Source organism: Astatotilapia calliptera, chromosome 15 (assembly GCF_900246225.1).
Source record: "Astatotilapia calliptera chromosome 15, fAstCal1.2, whole genome shotgun sequence".
NCBI lineage: Eukaryota > Metazoa > Chordata > Actinopteri > Cichliformes > Cichlidae > Astatotilapia > Astatotilapia calliptera.
Window position 1 is genome coordinate 13,238,478 of NC_039316.1, and position 20,280 is coordinate 13,258,757.

Consider the following 20,280-nt stretch of genomic DNA (forward strand, 5'->3'; position numbering starts at 1 on the left):
TATGACTGCTCCATTAATCGGCCAGGTACCATTCTCTTGTTAGAAGCCAAAATGAGTTTGAGAGCAGCTCTATTGATTTCAATAGAAGTGCTTACACTGGCATCGGTATAGCTGTACATTTTTGATATCTCCTTTAGAAGCCCCCCACCCCCCACCCCACCCCTCTGCCTCCAATTCCCTTCTCTCTCTCTTTCTCTCTCCTCCACTTTCTTCCACCCCCACCTCCTCCTTTATCCTTCCAAGATGCTCATGCGAGGCTGCAGCAGTACAACCACAGATTTACGCATCCCAGTTTGAACATGGAACAACAACATGGAAAAAAAAACCCCCCACTCACCTCACTTATTAAACGTCAATTAAAATGAGTAAAGATCGAAGGGTGGAGAGCGGTTAGCCTCTGAAATGTATAGCTATTGGCTAAGATAAGCAATGGGGCTCTTAATCTGTTGGCGTTCAGGGTTTGTAGTGGTACATATGTGCTGAGGCCTAATCAGATCAGGTATCGATTGGTCTTCATAGAGGAGGAAGCTTAATGCTCTCCCTGCTCCTCTGCGATATGTCTCACTCATATGAAGGAAGGTAGAGAAGCTCAAAGGCAGAGGGAGGAACAGACCAACGGTTATGGTACTGCAATAAGGGTTACAGGTCAAGGTTATACTGACAGAAAGCCACTGAGAATCAGTGTCTCATTTCTGATCAGAGCAAATGGTCACATTCATGCTGAGAGGGGAATCATTTGATGGGCAGGACAAATGCACAACCACAACTCCAATCCTGATTGGGACAAACAAGTCCCAAGAGGTGCAGCTGTCAAGACGATTTCTGGGGCAAAAGAGTCGTCCATATTGTAAGTGACACATTGTTCACTAAGTGGAAAGTTAATCTAAACTGCATCTCCACAGGGTCCCCATGTGGCAAAGATGGCAGCTTCATCATCGCCTGGTCTACCAGCTGCCCTCCCCATGACCAGTCTCCGCTCTCTGTCCACAAATCCCATTTCATGCCAGCCTCGCTTCTAAAAAGGCAAAACAAAAGCCTGATCAGCACAGCTGCGGCTTTAGGACATTGTGCCAACAATCATCGTGAAATCGGTGGAACAGAGCAAAGTAAAACTCTGCAGCAACCAAGAGTACTGAGCACTGCACTCTGCAGCTTTAAACAATATGGGCTTCTTAGGTGTGGAAACTTGTGGCTACTACTTCCTAAAAGTAAACAATGACACCTGCATTATTTAGCTGGTAGGTGTTGAAAGAAAGTGAAAAGAAGCATGAATCAGAAACTGATGCTGTTCTAATGCACCCATCCACTGACAGATCCATGCATCAACCTTCTAAGTATTATTCAGTTCAGGGTTGTGGAGTAGTACTGTAAGCAAAGGCATCCAGTGTTTCCCAGAGTCTCCTTGTGGTTGGACATGCCAAACACTTGAAGCACCTCAACAAGCCCAAATTACACTTTCCACATCCACATAGGCCTGAAGAGGAACAAGCAAAGTGTTTTGCAAATCCCTCAAGTGCGTAAACGATTAGTCGAATAAGCAATTCAATTGAAGGGAAATTAATCAGCAACTAAATTTGCTAAGCTTTTGCTGGCTCTAGCTTCTCAATTCTAAATTGTGGCTTTCATTCTGTGACTTATTTACATAAAAATGAATATCTCTGGGCTATGGACTGTTGGTTGAATAAAACAAACTGAAAACTGTTATGGGATTTTTGCTGTTATGTGATCTTTTAAAGACCAAACAGTGCATTGATTAAATGTAGACATTATCAGCTGAGTATGGATAAGGGTCATTAGTTGCAGGCCTACATCTATCAGTGCATTAAATCTGACTACATCCAGTATAAGCGCTCAAAAATGCAGTGCAGCATTGCTGCAAAGAATTAAAGATCTTTCACAGGATATGCAAAAAGTGATATATTCAGAAATGGCGTCATTGTTGAGAAAATGTACCTAAAGTTGCAAACTCACAGTGGAAATAAAGTCCTGTGGATGAAAGTTACGATGAACACATTCCACACGTTGCCAGTGCTTGTTGATGTGTTTGTTAATGTGTGAGTGGGTGGTAATACATGGGTGTATCAGTATGAATGTGTGCAAATGATTTGACTCCCCTTATTTCCCAGGATGCAGAGTTTTACATGCCCACACACACACACACACACACACACACACACACACACACACACACACACACACAGAAAGAGGAGTGCCCCGGGCCCAGCTGTACTAATGAAGAAGCCTGTAAGCAGCTACCTTCATTACATTCAATCCTCTGGACAGTGTCAGCAATTACATTGCAGCTTCCCACTGTCAGAGCTCACACGTGTATGTACACACACACACACACACACACACACACACACACACACACACACACACACACACACACACACACACACACACACACACACACACACACACACACTACAGCTGGATACTTCTTCTCCAGACTAATTGAGGTTGATGCAGGGAGGAGTTCCTGTTCCTCTTCTTCTTTAGTAGTGGGTGTTTGGCTCAGGCTTGGCTCTTTAAAACCCAAACCTCTCAATGCAAACTTAGATCTACCACCACATCACCATACCCCCTGTGACGACTCACTCTACCAGCCTCTCTGTATGGTGGAGCAGAAGGGAAGCCTGGAGGCAAAGGGGGAAGCGTCCTAATAGAGTGCTCCACTTGCCATATTTTACACATCTCATCACTTATCCCACTGAGACACATACATCTACATGTCACTGTGGGGGCAACTGAAGAGGGAAGATCCTTAAGGATCAGAGAGTTTTTGGGACTGGTGTGATTGTGTGTATAATTCTGTGTTTAAATAAAATCCATTCATCCATCCATCCAGCTTTTTGTGTGTGGGGGGTGGAGCCTATCAAATCAATCAATCCCACTATTGCTGATGAAGATATCCATATGTATGTGATGATATGTAAATAAATGACAGTAGATGGTAATCACCCATTCATCTTTCTACCCCCTGGATTTGCAGCTACTGATTTTTTTCAATGCTCCTTAATTACCTTATTACATTCCTAGTATTATTAGTCCTTTTGGAGCCTTTGGTTGCCCACAGGCACTGGCCACAAACAACAATATCCTCAGTTTATATCCACAGGATGACCTTTTTTCCAGGCTGTTAACAAACCTCTTCGTAAAGGTCATACGTTATAATTAATTTAAAAATTTACTATTTTGCAAATAATCATAAAGTACACCACTTTGACAAAAAGACTAAGGTAATCTCTTCACAACTAACTGTAAAAAAATATTCAGTTAACTTTGATATATGACAAAGAACAGCATTAAATCTTCATACTTGAGGAGCAGGATCCAATAAGTGCTGCTTCACTTGCTGTTAGTGGTATAATTGTTATGAATGGTGCATTTGGGGTACCTCCATGTTGTTGTTTTGAAGCCACAGGTGACAATTGACAATACCAGAAGGTGGAGTGCCAAGTTATCAGCTATATAGTATAATATGAGCGTATGGGTGCACTGCACAGACACATACGCCTGCTAATTTGTGCTAAGAAGAATTGAAATTAGCTGGGATAGCTGTCAGCTATGACAGAAAATGCTATCATCCATCCATTTTCTTCCTCTTATCCAGTTCATGGATCAGTTTATGGTGGGGCTCGAGCCAATCACAGCTGTCACAGAGCAAGAGACAGGGTACAGCCCGGACAGGCTGCTACTCTGATACAAGGCTAGATAGCAAGATACACAACGATTCAGTTCTAAGGACTTAGAATTACCAGTTAACCCAAAATGCATCTTTGCATGCATTTTACATGGGAGGAAGCCAAGGTCCCTGAAGGTAACTTACACAGGCACATGGAGAACATATTAATTTCAAACAGAAAGGCCCCATCCAGCGAGTTGATTTGAACCTTCTTGCTGTCAGGCAACCCACTACACCACTGCATGTTTAGCAAATTATATGTGGACATGGGTCTCAGAAAATCTATACTTGATTCAGGTGTTTTAGTCAATTACAGAACCATTTCCAACCTTCTCAAAAAAATTGTTGAAAATCAAATATGTGATCCTTAGCAGAGGAATAGTTTAATAATAACAAGAAATCCAGCCAGGATTTACAGCACAGAAATTAAGTTACACTAGTGACTTACTAGTTTACTAGCTTGACTTTTAGACTGACTGGTTAGTCATGGAGTCCCCCAAGGCTCTGTTCTAGGTCCCATACTACACATTACACATGGTTGTTTCGAGCCATATTATTTAAAAACACTGCATACATTTCCATTTGAATGCAGATGCCACTCAGTTATATTTATCTGTGAAACAAGGTTACACAAATCCTTTAAATAAACTATCACCATGTCTTAAAGAACTATAAGGGCTAGATGGCATGTAATTCTCTACTGTGATATGCATACAAAATTATTGCATTTGCACATATAATTCTCAAAATCATGTTTGTCTTGCCAGATAGTTACTCTAGAAGGCATTTCCTGGCCTCCAGTCTCATTTACCTTGCACATTAAACACATTTCCATGAACCCAAAGGGTCACTAGAGAAGCTGCAGTTTTTGACCCCCTATGTTTTGGTTTCATTTATCCTCTCTGCAGCTAAAGTACATATAGATTAAACTTAAACAAAAGAAGCTTGTGTTTTTTTTTAAATGTCCCCAAATGGCTGAAGACTGCTACAACATGTAGATGTGCTTATGCAAATCTCAGTAGCAACAGTGCAGCACCACACTGGAATTAGTGAATGTCTGTTTTTCTATTGCATTAGGCAGAATTTCAAGGTAAGCCACAAGTATTGATAATTATTTATCTCTCGAAATCTGCTGCCAATGTAAGAAAAGACAAAACAAGTAAAAATAAGAGGGCTAATGTAACAAAACTGAAGAAACTGAGTGAGACACTCCCTGACTCACATCTTTAAATGTCCAGTGTCACGTGCCAAAACTGAAAAATCACCAGTCATGCCTGTTGCAAGACCATAAATGATGCAAAAGGGCAACAAAGCCGTCAAGCCTTGTCAATCAAATTGACTTTTGTGTTCATGTGTTGAAATTTTATGGCTATGATGTGTGTGAGTATGCGGGCGCGTGGGTGTCTCTTAACATTTGATTCCTAGGTGCCATGATCTGAAAGGATTTTGTGGTAGAAACGGAAAAGGCATGACACTGAATAATGGAGGAGGAGAATAGGAGAACACCTTGACCACACACACACTGGGACGAGGCCGGCCATCAAACACACCTTGTTAGGGGAAGCTGGCCTCCTCCATTATTCACAGGCACATGCTCCCCTCATACTGCTTTGCCGGGGAAGATGGAGTGAGCCGAATGTAGACAGACAGCAAAGGGAAAAAAATGATAAAGGTGGACATAGAAAGAGAGGTGAGGAGACAGGGACAAATATAGTAGGTGAGAAAAAGGGGGAACGGTCTGGGATAAAATGTGTTATAAGAGTAGAAAACGTAGGGTGAATGTGTTATATTTATCTCTGAAATCCTCAGACTTTCTTCAAACTCAATGTCAGTCATCACTGATTCAGAATCGATTTGTGAAACTGACGCAAACATACATGTGCAAGCAAGACAGTGACTTAAATTATCGCTGTCAATTATGAATGCAATTGCAGCATTGTCTCCATAGCGACACCAAACACTGCAGGGGAAAACCTTCATAATGGGGACCACCAAACATGATGGTTAGTGAGAATACATTTTCAAAAGAAGAAAAAGAAACAAAACAATAACAACAACCCCCCCAGTGTGGCACCTTTGCATTTGTTGTTTCTAAAATAGAAGCAATTTAGATGACGGAGGTTCCCAGAAGCATGTGTCACACACATCAATCAGCACGTCTCACCTCGACATGGCTGGTCTTGTGGCCTCGGGAAGGACGGATAATGGTGGGAGGGAAGAGGTCTGAAGAAGTGACGAGCCAATGGATAAGCTGGCAGAAAGTCAAGAAGCAGTGGAAGGGCCATTGCCAAGGGTGACAGCCAGAAGTCACACAGCACCACAGCACTTCCCAGAGGTCCTTTTCCTCCTTCTTGACTCGTGTTTTTGTTCTTATGAATGGCTGATGTTGTGTGCTGCTGACTGATGCTTTCTAACCTCTTTTATTTGCATGTCTGAATGAACATTAAAGGGCTTGTGGTTTTCAATCGTGCACACCTTTTGGGAGAAAAATATTACCGTTTTGAAAAATTATTTTTTCACTTGTCATAACTTTGCTTTGACTTACTCTGTTTTGCCTCCTGTGTTTCATTCCTCATCCCTCTTCAAACTGCACCCCACTCTCCTGCTCTGTTTGGCAAACAATAACAAAATGTCGAAATACTGGAAACCTGAGTGATGTTGACATAAATGAAGTTCCCCGTCTCTTCTTGCAGGGAAGCAAATTTAATAGCTGCTGCACTACATAGAAGATCTCAGAAGCCCCCCTCTCAGCGCATTACTCCTGTCACTGATGGTGGTCCGGGGGTGGGGGTGGGGGCATTTTGTTACATGGCTCATGCAGCATGTCTTGCATTTTGCCATTAAAGTTATTTAGCTGATAAGTATATTGGAAAATTTTAGAAATGAAATGTTTGCATGAAAAGGGGAACTACCTAAGAGTATCTCCTAGAAGTCTTTCACTCCTTATATTGTTGCTGCACAACGGAAGTGGCTAAAACTTATGCAGCAGCTATGAGATTCGTCTACACTTCCCCTGTTTTGCTTACACTGCAGGTATTGCCAATTTGGGAAAATAATTGCGAGAGGAGATAACATGTCTTCGTTTTCCTGAAGCCTTCATTACTTGCTGTGTTAAGTAGACACATATCTTTGGCCAAACGGAATGTGATCACATTTCAGTAATTCCTGTGCATCTTTATGAGATTGACAGATACGCAAACATACTGTGCAGGCTCGCTTTCATGGATGTCTGACTTGGACAAAATGCTTTCCTGGGTCTTCATATATTCATTATACTAGAGTTCAAGGAGTTGCAGTGTACACATAACTCTACAGCACTCGGCCCATGATTTGCTCTTGGTTAACATCAATTGTCTTAAATCAAAAGTATTTCCAAAAAGTGGATGATGATCAGCTTCTAGCGACAAGTCTTTGCACTCTGCTTTGCTAGACATTTAATTTTTGTTTCCACAGTCTGTTATCTGTTGTATAGCTTACGCTTAATGTAGTCTTACTCATCCAGACTAGGGAACACTTTTGCTTGGCATTTTACGGTTGGCGCGTGCATTTTCTGTATACGTCAGTCATACTCACTTATCTGTGCAAAGCCAAAATTTTCATCAAGATTAAAATTCAATTAATTGTGCAGTCCTAACTTATACCTTTCCATGCCCCAAATTCTAACACTGCTTCTGCACTAAAAATCTGCACTCTCCAAGCCAAAATCAACACTATTTAATTGGTGCCATTTATATATTGTCTCTGATCTTGGTTGTAGTGTGCCTTTGAATGAATTTGTCTGCCATGACATGACATAAAAAAGGCTGATAATAATACAGTTTCTGCTGACGTTACCTACGATCAATAAAAAAAATCCAGGAAATTATCCTCCGGTCTTATCACCAAAATTAACATGCATTGAGCCCCAGAAAATCAGAAAATTAAACCAATATGGTAACAATAGATTCAAGTATTATAACAGACATAGTGATTTGTGTGTGCATCCAACCAGAAAACACCAGCAGTGTATATCAAGCAGGTAGTGGGCAGCTCAGACAGTAACAGACACCAAATATAAGCAAGGTGTTTACTGTGAGGATCTCAGCATAATTGATGTGTCCAGCAGCCGGCATTTTGAGGGACAAATCTGATTTCATCATGATTATGTCAGACATATTTCAAATCTGTACAACACATCTAAATTATATCCAGGTTCTAGCTACAGTATGTTTAGTGTCAGTGGGGGAGGACGCTCTCTGGCTGAAGAACTACTAGATCGCATTAGGAAAAGGAGTTGAGCTGCTATTTAAATTAAAGAAACAGAATATTTACGTCCAGATGAACAGAATCAACTTTTGGAGAATATTTATGGATCTTTTGGGCCAACTGAAATGTTGTATTGCATTGAAGCAGACACCAGGTGAGACAATCCAGAAACCAAAGCATTTGTTTCAAGAAAATGAGGCCCTACCTATAGACTATTAGCATTGTTACCCTAGCCCCTGCTCTCAACAAGGAGCTCCCTGTCTCATCAGCACCCAGTCAGTCTGCAACAAATCTTAGATACAGGCGATCTGACCTTGTCCTCAGAGTAAAACATGGTGGAAGCATATGTTTCAGACGCCTGTTAGATCAGGAATGATAAAGTCGCATGGTGGCATCTCAGCACATGGAGGCCACTGATGCTTTTCCCCTTCGTTCTTTTTCCATCATCGTTTATCTTTTGCTTCCTCCAGCCCTAATTAACAGCTCAAGCCAAGACAGAGGATCCAGCATTAAGAGTAACTCATCAGTTAAAACCACCACTCTATCTTTTATCTCCATCTCTATCTCCATCACTCAGCAGCTTCTCTCCTCGCACAGGTCATCGCAGAAGACGGACCTGAGCAAAGGAGGGGGGCACCCCTTGCTGTCTGTAGACAGCCCAGAAGTGTCCTTCATCTCAAACGTTTAGCGTTCTTGGAAACATATAAACATATAATACATATAATAAACAATTATTTAACAATAACTTTGCTTCTGATCATTTTAAAGGGCATGGGATATATCTCCTGATGGTAAATGGGTTATTTATTTTACTGTTGTTGTTGTTTTTTTTGTTTTGTTTTTTACAACAATTAACCTTATTTGTTCTCTTGCTCCAAAGGTCAAATTACATTGTTGTCAAAGTGCAAAACTTCTCTTGGAAAAGAAGACAGAAAAAGTAGAGTAATTGCAGTACTTACTCTGTACTTTGATCCAAGCCATTTCAGGTGAAATAGGTGAAAAATATTTAAATATACACAAATTTTTGTACTGAGAACAAAAACCAATAGATCTTAAATTACATAAATGCAGTAGTGACTCTTACACTGCACTGAAGTAAAACAAATGGTAAATAACTTCTTCAAAAGTTCAATAGCAAAAACACTGGGCTCGATTCCTCCATTCTCATTTATGATTTCCCTGCCTTTGACCATGAGAAGCAACAACATAGCATGATGGTGCCACCACATTTTTCTGGAAAAGTCTGCACTAAACAGGAGATGAGGAATGCCTGTCAAGAGTGGCTTTCCTCTAAATACTCCTTCATAAAATTGATGGAGTGCTCCTGAGATGGTTGGATTTTAGGCCAGGTGCTTCTCTTACCTCTGCAGAGGACATCAATCCTGGAACTCAGTGGCCATGAGATTTGTGGTGACCTCCCAGAGAAAAGACACCGGCCTGAGCAAAGGAGTTCAGTCTCGGTTGTGCTCAGTTACTCAGTTTAGCTGGACAGCTGCAGTCCCAGTGGTCCCAAACTTCTTCCTATTGAGGCCACTGAGTGAGCACTCAGACGTTTCGAAGTGGATTTTAGACTTTTGCTCACTGCTACATATTTCATAGACACTCAGAGAGTTCCTTTGACTTCATGGCTTGTTTTTGTCCTGATGTACAGTATAATTGTGGCACCTTATAGAAAGGGGCGTGCCTTTAAAAATTACATTTAATTAATTACGTTTGCCACAGCTGAGCTCCAATCAAGGTCTAGAGTCATCTCAAGGGCAATCATAGGCAATATGCACCTGACTCTCAAGTGTCATCACAATGAGTCTGAATACTTTTGTAAAACAGAGTTTTCAGTTTATTTTTTGTCACTGGTGCAAAAAGTTTGAATTGTTTTTAATTGGTTTAAACGAAATGCGAATACTTACTAAAGCAACTGTATGCAAATGTCTATCATATTGATAATAATAACATAATAATTTCAGTCAAGAGAGCTGGTAATAGCTCATGACCTTATGATGCCTTTTTAGAAATTTGTAGCTAAGAACTAATTGTAATAAATTTTATCAGGTACACCTGTTCACCTGTTCTTTTATGGAAATAGCTAATCAGCCAATCAGGTGGAAGCAGCTCATTGATTTAGGCATGTAGACATGGTCAAGACAACCTGCTGAAGTTCAAACTGAACATCAGACCGGAGTAGAAGGGTGATTTAAGTGACTTTGAATGTGGCATCATCAGAAATAGCTGATCTGTTGGGATTTTCCCACACAACACTCTTCGAGGTTTACCAAACACCTTCTGTAAAGGAGAAAATATCTAGTGAGCGACAGCTCTCAGGGTTGATCGTCGAGTCAGAGGAGAATGGCTTCAAGTTGGTAGGAAGGCAAAGCAGCTCAAATAAACACTTGCTGGAACCAAGAGATGAAGATGAGTATTTCTGAATGTGCAACACACTGAACTTTGAAGCAGATGGGCTACAGCAGCAGCAGACCACACTGGGTTGGTCAGCTAAGAACAAGGACCTAAATCATGAGGCTATGATTCACAAAACTGGACAACAGAAGACTGGAGAAATGTTGCCTTGTCTCGATCTCTGTAGTCATATTCAGATGTTAGAGTCAGAATTTGGTATAAAGAACATGAAAGCATGGCGCCATTCAACCTTGTCACAACAATTCAAACTGGTGGTGGTGGCATAATGCTGTTGTTTCTGATCACGTCCCTTTATGCAAACACTGTGATCACCATCTTCGTGATGTCTCCTTCCAGCAGGATAATACATCATGTCACAAAGCTCAAAAAATCTCTATGAGTTCTATGCACTCAAATGGCTCCCACAGTCGGCAGAGCACCTTTGGGATGTGGTGGAACAGGAGAGTGACATGCATGTGTTGGCAAGAAAACATCACACAGATGCCATAGAGATATCCTGTCAGTCAGGATAGTCTTTCCTGTTTATCATCAATCATTTCAAGTTAAGTGCTTCGACTAAAAAGCTCCATTCATCTATGTTCTTAACTGCCTAGGGTCACAGGTGGTGGGATAATACCTATGCCAACCCACACTGCGCAAGAGGAGAGGTACACCATGTACAGGTAGCCAGACTATCACAAAGCTAACAATTCCAAATCCTTCATTCTAAAAATACCAAGCACAAATGTCCTTTTCTTGTCTAAACTGCTTATCGCGTCAAATGAATGACAGACTGTAGCACTGCTTTATGCCTAGAGGGAGTGGGAACCAACCAACTCTCCTACACCTACGCGTTTAGTCTGGGAATGGCTTTCCAGGCAGCTCCGACGGAGCTCTTCTCTGGAGAGTTGACAAGAGCCTACATAAGCGGAGGAGACCCCGCCAATACAGTCTGCCTCTTGTTCTAACTCGCAATTCCAACTGAAGACTATTTAGAGTAAGGGAGAATCATTTCCATGGGCTATGAAAGCAGAGACAGAGAAAGAGAGAAAGCCAGAGAGAGTGAGGGGTGTGTGCAATGGAGAGGAGAGGACAGGAGAGTAGAGGGGAGTCACCCCCCTCCCGGCCCAGCACACCCTGCAATCCCCACTACTAGATGCTGAAAATAATTCCTTTGCAGTGAAGACTTAATTCTCATTCTGTGTTCGTGTCCCTGATCCCGTATTGTCTATTCTGGTCATGTGGTCTGCCTGCCTTACTGCTGTCCGCTGTGACAGCTGTGTGTGTATGTGTATTTGATGCAGAGAGCGAGCGAGTGAGAGAGAGAGAGAGAGAGAGAGAGAGAGAGAACGAGTGAGAAAAGGGTCAGTCTGTGTATTACCTACTGCTACAGTATGAGCTGCACCCATACAAAAGACAAATCCTTGTCTGACCACATGCAAATAAAGGGCTCAGATAGATGTAGAGTCCAAAGAGGAACCATTAAGGTGCATGCCTGCGTTTTAACAACGGCACCACTTTGCCTTCCATGCCTATGGGATTGTAACATGATGAACATTTCCAGTTTGACAGCCTGCTGGAAGCCTACGCATCAGTGATGATGCAGGCAACAACCACCAAAGTCTAAATAAATACAAAGAAATCCCTCAGATTTGGCTCAGAGATGATCTAAAAATACTGGAATCAGATGAGAAATAAGCAGCAGGAACAAATATATGCTCATTTTTTTTTCTCCCGATTTAGCGCTTCTGTTCCAAGTGTATCCCTCTCAGACTAGCATATTGTTGAACAGATGCCCACATATCATTGCAAGGGATCACTCCAGTAACAGCTCAGAGATGATTCAACCGTACGCAGACACAAAGAGTAGGGTCAAAACAGGAAAAAGGAGGAATAAAATCATGCTAGTGGGTAGACACACGCCTGGGGCTCACTGATTCCCATTCAAACCACGTATCTTTATATCACCAGAGAACCGACTGTTAACATTTATTTTGTGTTTTTGTTATCCTGTCATGATGTCAGCTTTGTCAGGATATTACGTTTGCCTGTCTAAGCGTCAGCGAAGTGGAAAATGGGAAGGAATGATAATAATCTTGTGATGCTAATGGGATCAATGACAGGCTGGTGGCCACGAGGGAGTTAGCAATGACTTTTTTGAGCTTGCTTTGTAGTGTAGTTGTGCATTTTTTGCCATTGCCTATGGATAACTGGCCAAATGAAGAAAACACGACACTACAACAGCTACAATGAGTTTGAGAACATCTTCCAGATTGAAAGATTGTACTGCTGTTAACTGTACAGACAACCAGAAAAGTGTGTAAACAGTTATTTGCTTCTTTCAGTACATAGTGCTGTTATTAAAAAGCAAAGAGTTTAACTGAAAAGGATGCAAATTTCGAATTAAATCTGTCTTATATCACATTTTTTTCATATAAAAATAGGCTAAACTACATATCCCATATCACTTATCCATCCAGTACCGCCACGCACTGTCATTTTACATCCTTCCTTAGTGACAATCGGTGTCCATTGTGGATAGGTTGCCAGTCAAACACAGATCACACACCTTTACACCTACGGGCCGATTAGGTTAACCTAACCTTCATCTCATCAGACTGTGGGAGGAAGCCTGAGCACCTGCTGAAAATCCACAGGCTAGAGGAGAACATGCACACTCTGCAAGAAGCCAAAACCTTTCTTTAAGATCCTATTTCATTTAACATTTGCAGACAACACTGATCAGTCTCCTGGCTCTTGTTTGTTTAATGCTTGAAGCCATAAGGTAATCCCACAATGGCTTCCCACCAGCAAAAAAAATGTCCATTTGCTTGTTTGCAACAAAGCAACAGCCCCTGGGGGATGAAAAATAAAACCAACACGTATGTGCCAAAAACATTGCAGTTCCTGGAATCGCCACTTGGCTCCAAAACCAAGTCAATCCCCATAGATTCCAATATTAAAATGGCTTTAGAGCATAAAATATGCCTACATGAATAGTTTACAGCCTGGTATAAAAATGGATTTGGTATCTATTGATAAATTCTCCCTTATTTAATGTTAATTTCATTAGGCCGTAAATAAGAAACAGCTTCTGATTGCAGCTGTAGCCGATATCTGTTTGCCGAATGACTGAGCTGAACCTCTCAACCATGTTTGCGGTGTTGTTGTCTTTAGTTCATTTCTACTATTTCATTAGTAACTTAGCATTGCTGCCCTTCACCTCCCCTAATTCAGACATGGAACTGGACCTCTAGGCCATACTGGGAGTGCTGCTGCTGCACTTAATGAAAGATGAATTACAGGGCTTGCAGTTAATTGTAAAAACAGACCATGCAGAACATGTGTTCCTTGTTTTGGTTTGCCAACATTTTTATTTATATGTTATTTAACACTAATTATCAGGTATCTGTGTGATTCAATCCTACAATTTATGGATGCAGTTTGCCAACCTCCCTGTAGCTTGCCAATTAATGCAGCAATAATAATGACCATATTGTCTAAATGCCGTCACTGTTGGCTCTAAAAAAAAAGCCCAAGATGGGAATGGCCACAATGCCAAAAACTGCACTTTGCTTTGTTGAGTCATAAATAGACACTAAGAGGAAATTGCTCCATTATTTGGCACACACCCGTGTTGTTTGGTGACACCCGATAGCATTTTGGTCAAGGTACGCTGGCAAGCTGCTCCACCTCTTGCTGACTTGACTCCTGTTACTCTTGAGAGCCTCTTTAGCACCTAAGTTGTTAAGGTGAGTTTGGGATAAACTCCAGAGATTAAATTACGTGGAAAAGCTGATTAAATAGTTATTATCCCATCTGCAGCCAGACAAGTACACACACAAGAAGGTACACTTACATCTCCGCAATCCCGTGAGCCTGCACACTTGCACACGAGCAAAATACATTAAGGCTGAAGGGAACTAATGCAAAATTTTTGTGGTTGAAATTTTTGGGGCACTGTTCAATAAGCAGGGGAAATACATATATGTTCAAAAAATAATTACTTTACTCTCCTACTTCTTTTTTCTGTTGTTCTGTCTCATTTTTAGGACAGCATGTTGGATCTTTAACTCAGCAATAAAATGCAGACTTCATATGATTAAAAAAAAAAAAGACCACCATCCTTTCCAAATGAATGCTTCATTCATTCATTCTGATGAGATTCACAGAATTAGTTCTACTTAAGAGAGGAATGGAGAGCGTGATCTAAATGTGGTTGTTTTGGGAAGCTTGCCTGCTGTCAGTTCATGTCTTTCTGATAGACATGTAAGTTTGGAGAGATGCCCACATGTCCCTGAGCCTCTCTGAGTTCTTAAAACCAAGGAAGATAGAAAAAGAGAAAAAAATATATGTGTGGGGTGGGGAGGTAGAGACAAGACCGAGAAAGGGGTACAAGGAGATCGGAGAGGGAAAAACATGTGCTGACTGTCGCACAGTGGAGCTTTCCTGCCTCGGCTCTTCGTCGGAAGCTTGGTGGTTAGGTTGTGTCCAAGTCTCTTTGAGGAAAGGCTAGCGTTAACCCACACACAACATCCACCATCAATGGAGTTTTCAGTGGGCTGCGAATCAAGCCACACATCCAAGAGCATCCGTGGCGTTTGCACGGGGCGCTGCCGTGTAATAATACTGTATGGTCCCACACATACGTGCCAGCTTTGCACAGATTAAAAGCCACTGAATGCCTTTTGCTGCTCTCTCTCTCTCTTTCTCACTCAGTCTCTCTCTTACACACTCTCTCAGTGTGCGTGATCATGGGAGGTATGCATACAGAGGCTATATTTGGGGCTGGGGGGATTTGGAAGCTGTGTTTCCCAGCCAGAGCTTGGTATTACTACACAAAGATGAAGAGCAAAGCGGAGTCACATGCAAATGCACATACTGTGCATGCAAAGGACACACACATACACACACAATTCAGACAAAAACTGGAGCGAACCTGGACCTCAGAAGGCAAGATGTCATAGAATAGTCAAAATTTTTGCCATATTTTTATACAAAGTACATTTTGTAAATGCATAATATACATCATGCCAAGTCAGACCACTAATTTAGCAAGAAATATATGACATGTGAGTGTTTGAATGGAGCACGCAAATGCATATGCAACAAACAAGAACACACTCACAGGAAGTGAGTGCGTAGATGAGTGCTCAGACCCTGAGGCAGGCCCAGGGTGGGAGGCATAGGACAATTAAAATTCACGGTAAAGTGGAAGAAACACAGACAGTTCGAAAGTAGCCACTGAGCAATCATGCATAAAAATACACAACCACACAAGCACTTACATACAGGTAGACGCAAAAAAATAATACAAGCACACACAAAGGTTGAGCTCAGCGTGAGAAGCTTTCATCCACTCCTAACAAAGCTCATATTTTCAATGTGATATCTTTGACAAGTGACAGCATGTTCACCCCAATTATCCAGTTTTCTACCTCCCTCTCCTCACAAATAAACCCCACCTCTTCTTCAAACGTTCAACAAAATACATACATTACCTCCCCCCCCTCTCTCTCTTTCGCTCTAATACACACACACACACACTTGGAGATGCCAGCTCACCTCTCCTGCACTGTGTCCAGGGTCTAAACAGAGATGTCCCCTGGGCTCTGTCACCTGTCTAAAGAGATGTGGGGCTAAGTGATGGAGGAGGATGAGCCAAGGTCTCATCTGCTCCCTGGTGACTGAATGCAGGAGTGGACGGGTGACCTTTGACCCTGGCAGAAAAGGAGATTGAGCAACGCTCCAGACTCCATTAGCATTCTGCTCACACACACGGCCCATACCATAGCAGACTCGGAATGAACACTGTCGATGTAGAAGACTGAGGCTTAGCAACAAGGTTCTGAGTTGTAAGAGAGATTCAGTCAACCTGAATGCTTTGCTTCTTTCTGGCATCACAGCAGGGGAGGTTTTTTTTTTTTTGCTGTCAAAATACATCATCTCTCAGTAAATTCCCCAAAAGGAGAAAAAAAACCCACCCAAAACAAAACACGCAGAGGTTATTGTAGTAATCCTAGCATGATTAGAGTCTTAAAAGACCAGGGGTCAGGTACAACATGGGAACTTAATGCCATTGTGCACCATTTCCTGCAGGATTTTCCCCTCACGCCTTTGATGCTTTGTTTCACCTGACAGTGCGAGCCTTCCTTTTCCATATGCACACACAAATACATCAAAAAGACAAATAAGCTGTCGGTTGTGTCTCTGTGCGTCTCAACATCGGCATATGTATGCGGGAATTGTCAACACTGCACAGCAAGATCAAACTGGCAATCTGTCAGTTTGCTGGGGATACAGTTGGGGATTTAAGTGACTGATGACACACACAGAAATTAACAGACTCTAATGTGGCGTGGGCCTTAATGTCAGTTTAAAAAAATGAAAAAGGGATGAGTATCCTTTGACCTCCAGTTGGTGATGAACATAAGCCACCTAACAGCCACCAACATAATCAGAATCCACAAGAAAAGCTTACTTCCAATTTTAATGCCAAATCCTCATCAGCCGATGACTATTTCTCTTTGGAACTCCCCATCATACAGCCCAAAAACGATGATGTAGATAAGAAGAGAAATCAAAGTGGCTTGGGATGCGTTTATCCTCCGCTACATTCCCGGCTGTATCTACCTCATGCAGTATTTACTGTGGTAGGGTCAGTACCGCACTGATTTGTGAGTGACGCTTGGATTTCAGCACCACGGACAGCGCGTTGCCTCTTTCCTCCAGCGCTAGGAGAGGAGGGAGAGGAGGAGGAGGGATGGAGATGGAGACGAGTGGTTGTGGTGGTGGTGTTGTTGTTGGTGATGGAGGGGGTTTCCCTGGCAGATTTCAGCAGAGGGTCTACACAGTCATTCCTCCATCGCTGCAAACCGCCTACTACCTCCTCCGTACTGGATTTCCATACGGAGGAATACCATATGTGTGTGAGAGAGATCACGGCTTTTCATGAAATATTGATCGATCCAGCCTCATGGACACGGAGAGGAAGAGAGAGGGAAAGGGAGGGGGTGAGGGGGGAAGGTTGGAGGGGGGGGGGGGGGGGGGTATTCCTTTGCACAGCCTTTATCATGCTCCCACTACCAGCACCGATATCGTCTCCATCCCTCCCTCCCTCGCTCCATATCACTAAAAAAAGCAAATCTGTTTCATTTACTTTCCGATCATGACCACAACTGCTGATTTTCGCCTCGCCTTATGCTTTACCGATTTGAAACATGACAAAGCAGCAGTCTAACACACACACACGCGCGCGTGACAGATATGGGTAAAATGAAGGCCGGCGGCGACCAGATCCAACACCATCCGCCGTCTCATAGCCTCACATCGCATCTAAACGCAGAACGTTTCCAGTGTTGGTAAGCGAGAGACGCGCCGTCATCGCTCTGCGTTCAGAGGAATGTCGGGATTCACCGGTGTGTTCAGCCCTACCAAACCGAGCCAGAGCTGTTATCATACAGCCCAAACTTCTCGGTCGGCAATGTCATTCACAAAATAACCCCCAGTGAGCCGTCTAACACTCATTTCACTGAATTTCTCACATCAGCCACTGCTCTAAATAGGCCAAAGATGCGCTCATCATCATCACCACCACATCCACCTTCAGCAACTGTCGTGAGCAGCACTTAAAAAAATGCTGTGGTCAGTTGGGTGTCCGTAATGCAACATAGAGGCTGAGCATCTTCAGTATCGACACAACACACGGTCAGCTGTAATTCTCAGCTTTGACAAGCAGATAGGGGCATGAATTATTCAATGCACAAACTGAGCGCTTCTTCTTCTTCAGCATCAGCAGCAGGGAAAACGGCTCGACAAGAAATCTACACACGCCAATGCAGAGCCCACATTTACCACATTAGCACTGGTTGTCATGCATACCGGTAAGAGAGGAGAGAGGGGGGAAAAAACCCCAAGACCCGGCTTTAAATCAGCGTCGCCTTCAAGAGGCTGAAAAAAAAAAATCAGCGAGAGACTCAGAGCCGCCGCCGCCGCCAAGCAAAGCCAGCCGACACGTATGAAGAACCGGGCCGGCAGCCGGCGGAAATGAATTCACAGAAACATGAGCGAAAGATGAAACGGGCGGTGGACATTTCTGCGTTTACCTGTCAAGACTCCGACCCGGATTTGGTGGTCGTGGTTCGTTAAAATCATCCCGTCTGACGCCATGTTCAGCAGCGCTGTCGCCCGCACCGAGAACTCACGGCAGGGCCCAGAGCCGATCGCATCGAACTTAGTCGGGAGAGGGAGGGGAGGAGGAGGAAGAGGAGGAGGAGGAAGCTCTGGAGGAGGGCTGGGATACAGCAAAAAATAAATAAATAAATAAATAAATAGACGAGAGGAGTAGAACGCCGAGCGATCATCGGGACACCTACAGATAAGCGGGCAGGATGCGGGGGCCGTTTAAACCGCACACATCACTCTGCTGGCCGCCAGCCACGGTTGTAGTGTGGATCCTAGATTATTTCTTATGGAGACCATTATTTTCTGAGAAGGCTTTTAGGGAGACTGATTAACAGTAGTTACGTCTGCAGACGTCACTCAGTTTATATGTCATGCATCCTTCGGAGCTAGGAAGGCTTCATGGACCCTAAAACGTGATTAATAACAGCATCCTTTCTACGATCTGAAAACCCAATTAAGCCCCTTCCTCCGTCCAGCTCTTCCTTTTTAAGATGCCACCTGCTTTATTAGATTAAAGGGGGGCCCTCAAACAGCAAGGTCAACACTCTAGAGATGTTGCGGCTGTGTCTCAATGCAAAGGCTTAAGAGGAGATCACAGTCTGACCTGTAAAAATGCAACTACATCCCCGGGGAAAAAAGCACCGCCGCTATTTATGGACTGGCCTCATGCTTCCATGGTGTATTATTCTCATGGGGGGGGGGGGGGGGGGGGGGGGGGAATCTATCATAATTCATCAGCACAGGTATATGAGGAAGAAATGAGACAGCTCCTCTAGGTTTTTTATCAGTGTTGCCATATTCCTGTCCAATGACCCAACCAAGTGCATGGCACAGTTTCCACTCTTTTCTTACTCATCTGTTACACAGCGAAGCATCAGGGGTGCTCTGACAAGGACATGAAAAAAGACATTCAAGGGCTTATTGAACGCCTTCCTGATCTTCCCTGGAAGTTTGATGTCCTGTTGTGCACTGTTGCCTTGCACTGCATACCTCAGTTGGATACCAGTTACATAACCTGTCCGAGCTAAATGCTCCCGGTCCTGTTTTTTCTCTCTTTAAATTCACATTTATTAAGGCCATGGAATACATACCACACATCTTCATGTACTTTTTCTTTAAAAAACAAGAAAACAAAAAAAAAACAAAAAAAAAAACAATGCACACAGTCAAAAACCTTACATATACAATATACAAATAAAATGGGTGCAATCATTTTATTATTACTGACAGACAAATTCAAAACTATTTACCCCAAAATGCAAAGCACTGGAAATAGTCTTCTTTGAAATGAATACATCAAAGAGGTGGTACGATTTACAGAAGGGTGATGAGAACCTGAATGAAGCGAGGGTCTGGAGAAGGCCACACCCAAGATTCACAGACAAAACAACGTAGTACACCAACACACAGAGAAAAAAGGGAGGGGAAAAAAGAAAGAGTCAATGCTTTTTTTGACTTTCTTTTAGAAACGCTGAAAAACATGTTCAATTCGATTCAATTCAATGAAATTTTATTTATATAGCGCCACATCACAACAGTAGTTGCCTCTAGGTGCTTTATATTATGAGGTAAAGTGCGATAATACAGATGTCCGGTATTCTTCCCTCCAGCACAGCATCACAAAAGCTTACACATCTGTCAGCTTGTCAATGAGACACCAGTGTTAAATACTTACCAATTGTTAATAGTGAGGATTAGCATGCCCAGATGAACTGCGCATATGTGCACATACAATGCAAACAGACGGTGCCTCTCTCTTTCTCTTGCTC

At 42.7% G+C, this 20,280-nt stretch overlaps 1 protein-coding gene across 6 annotated transcripts in view; it reads right to left on the reverse strand.

Moving 5' to 3' along the window:
• Positions 1-18,571, reverse strand: part of gphnb (gephyrin b) — a 109,002-nt gene extending 90,431 nt beyond the window's left edge. For all 6 annotated transcript variants that reach the window (XM_026193929.1, XM_026193928.1, XM_026193924.1 and 3 more), the window contains exon 1: positions 18,433-18,571. In XM_026193929.1, coding sequence (XP_026049714.1) covers positions 18,433-18,496 — 64 coding nt within the window. In that variant the 5' untranslated portion in view covers positions 18,497-18,571. The remainder of the gene's footprint in view (positions 1-18,432) is intronic.
• Positions 18,572-20,280: the final 1,709 nt, after the last annotated feature.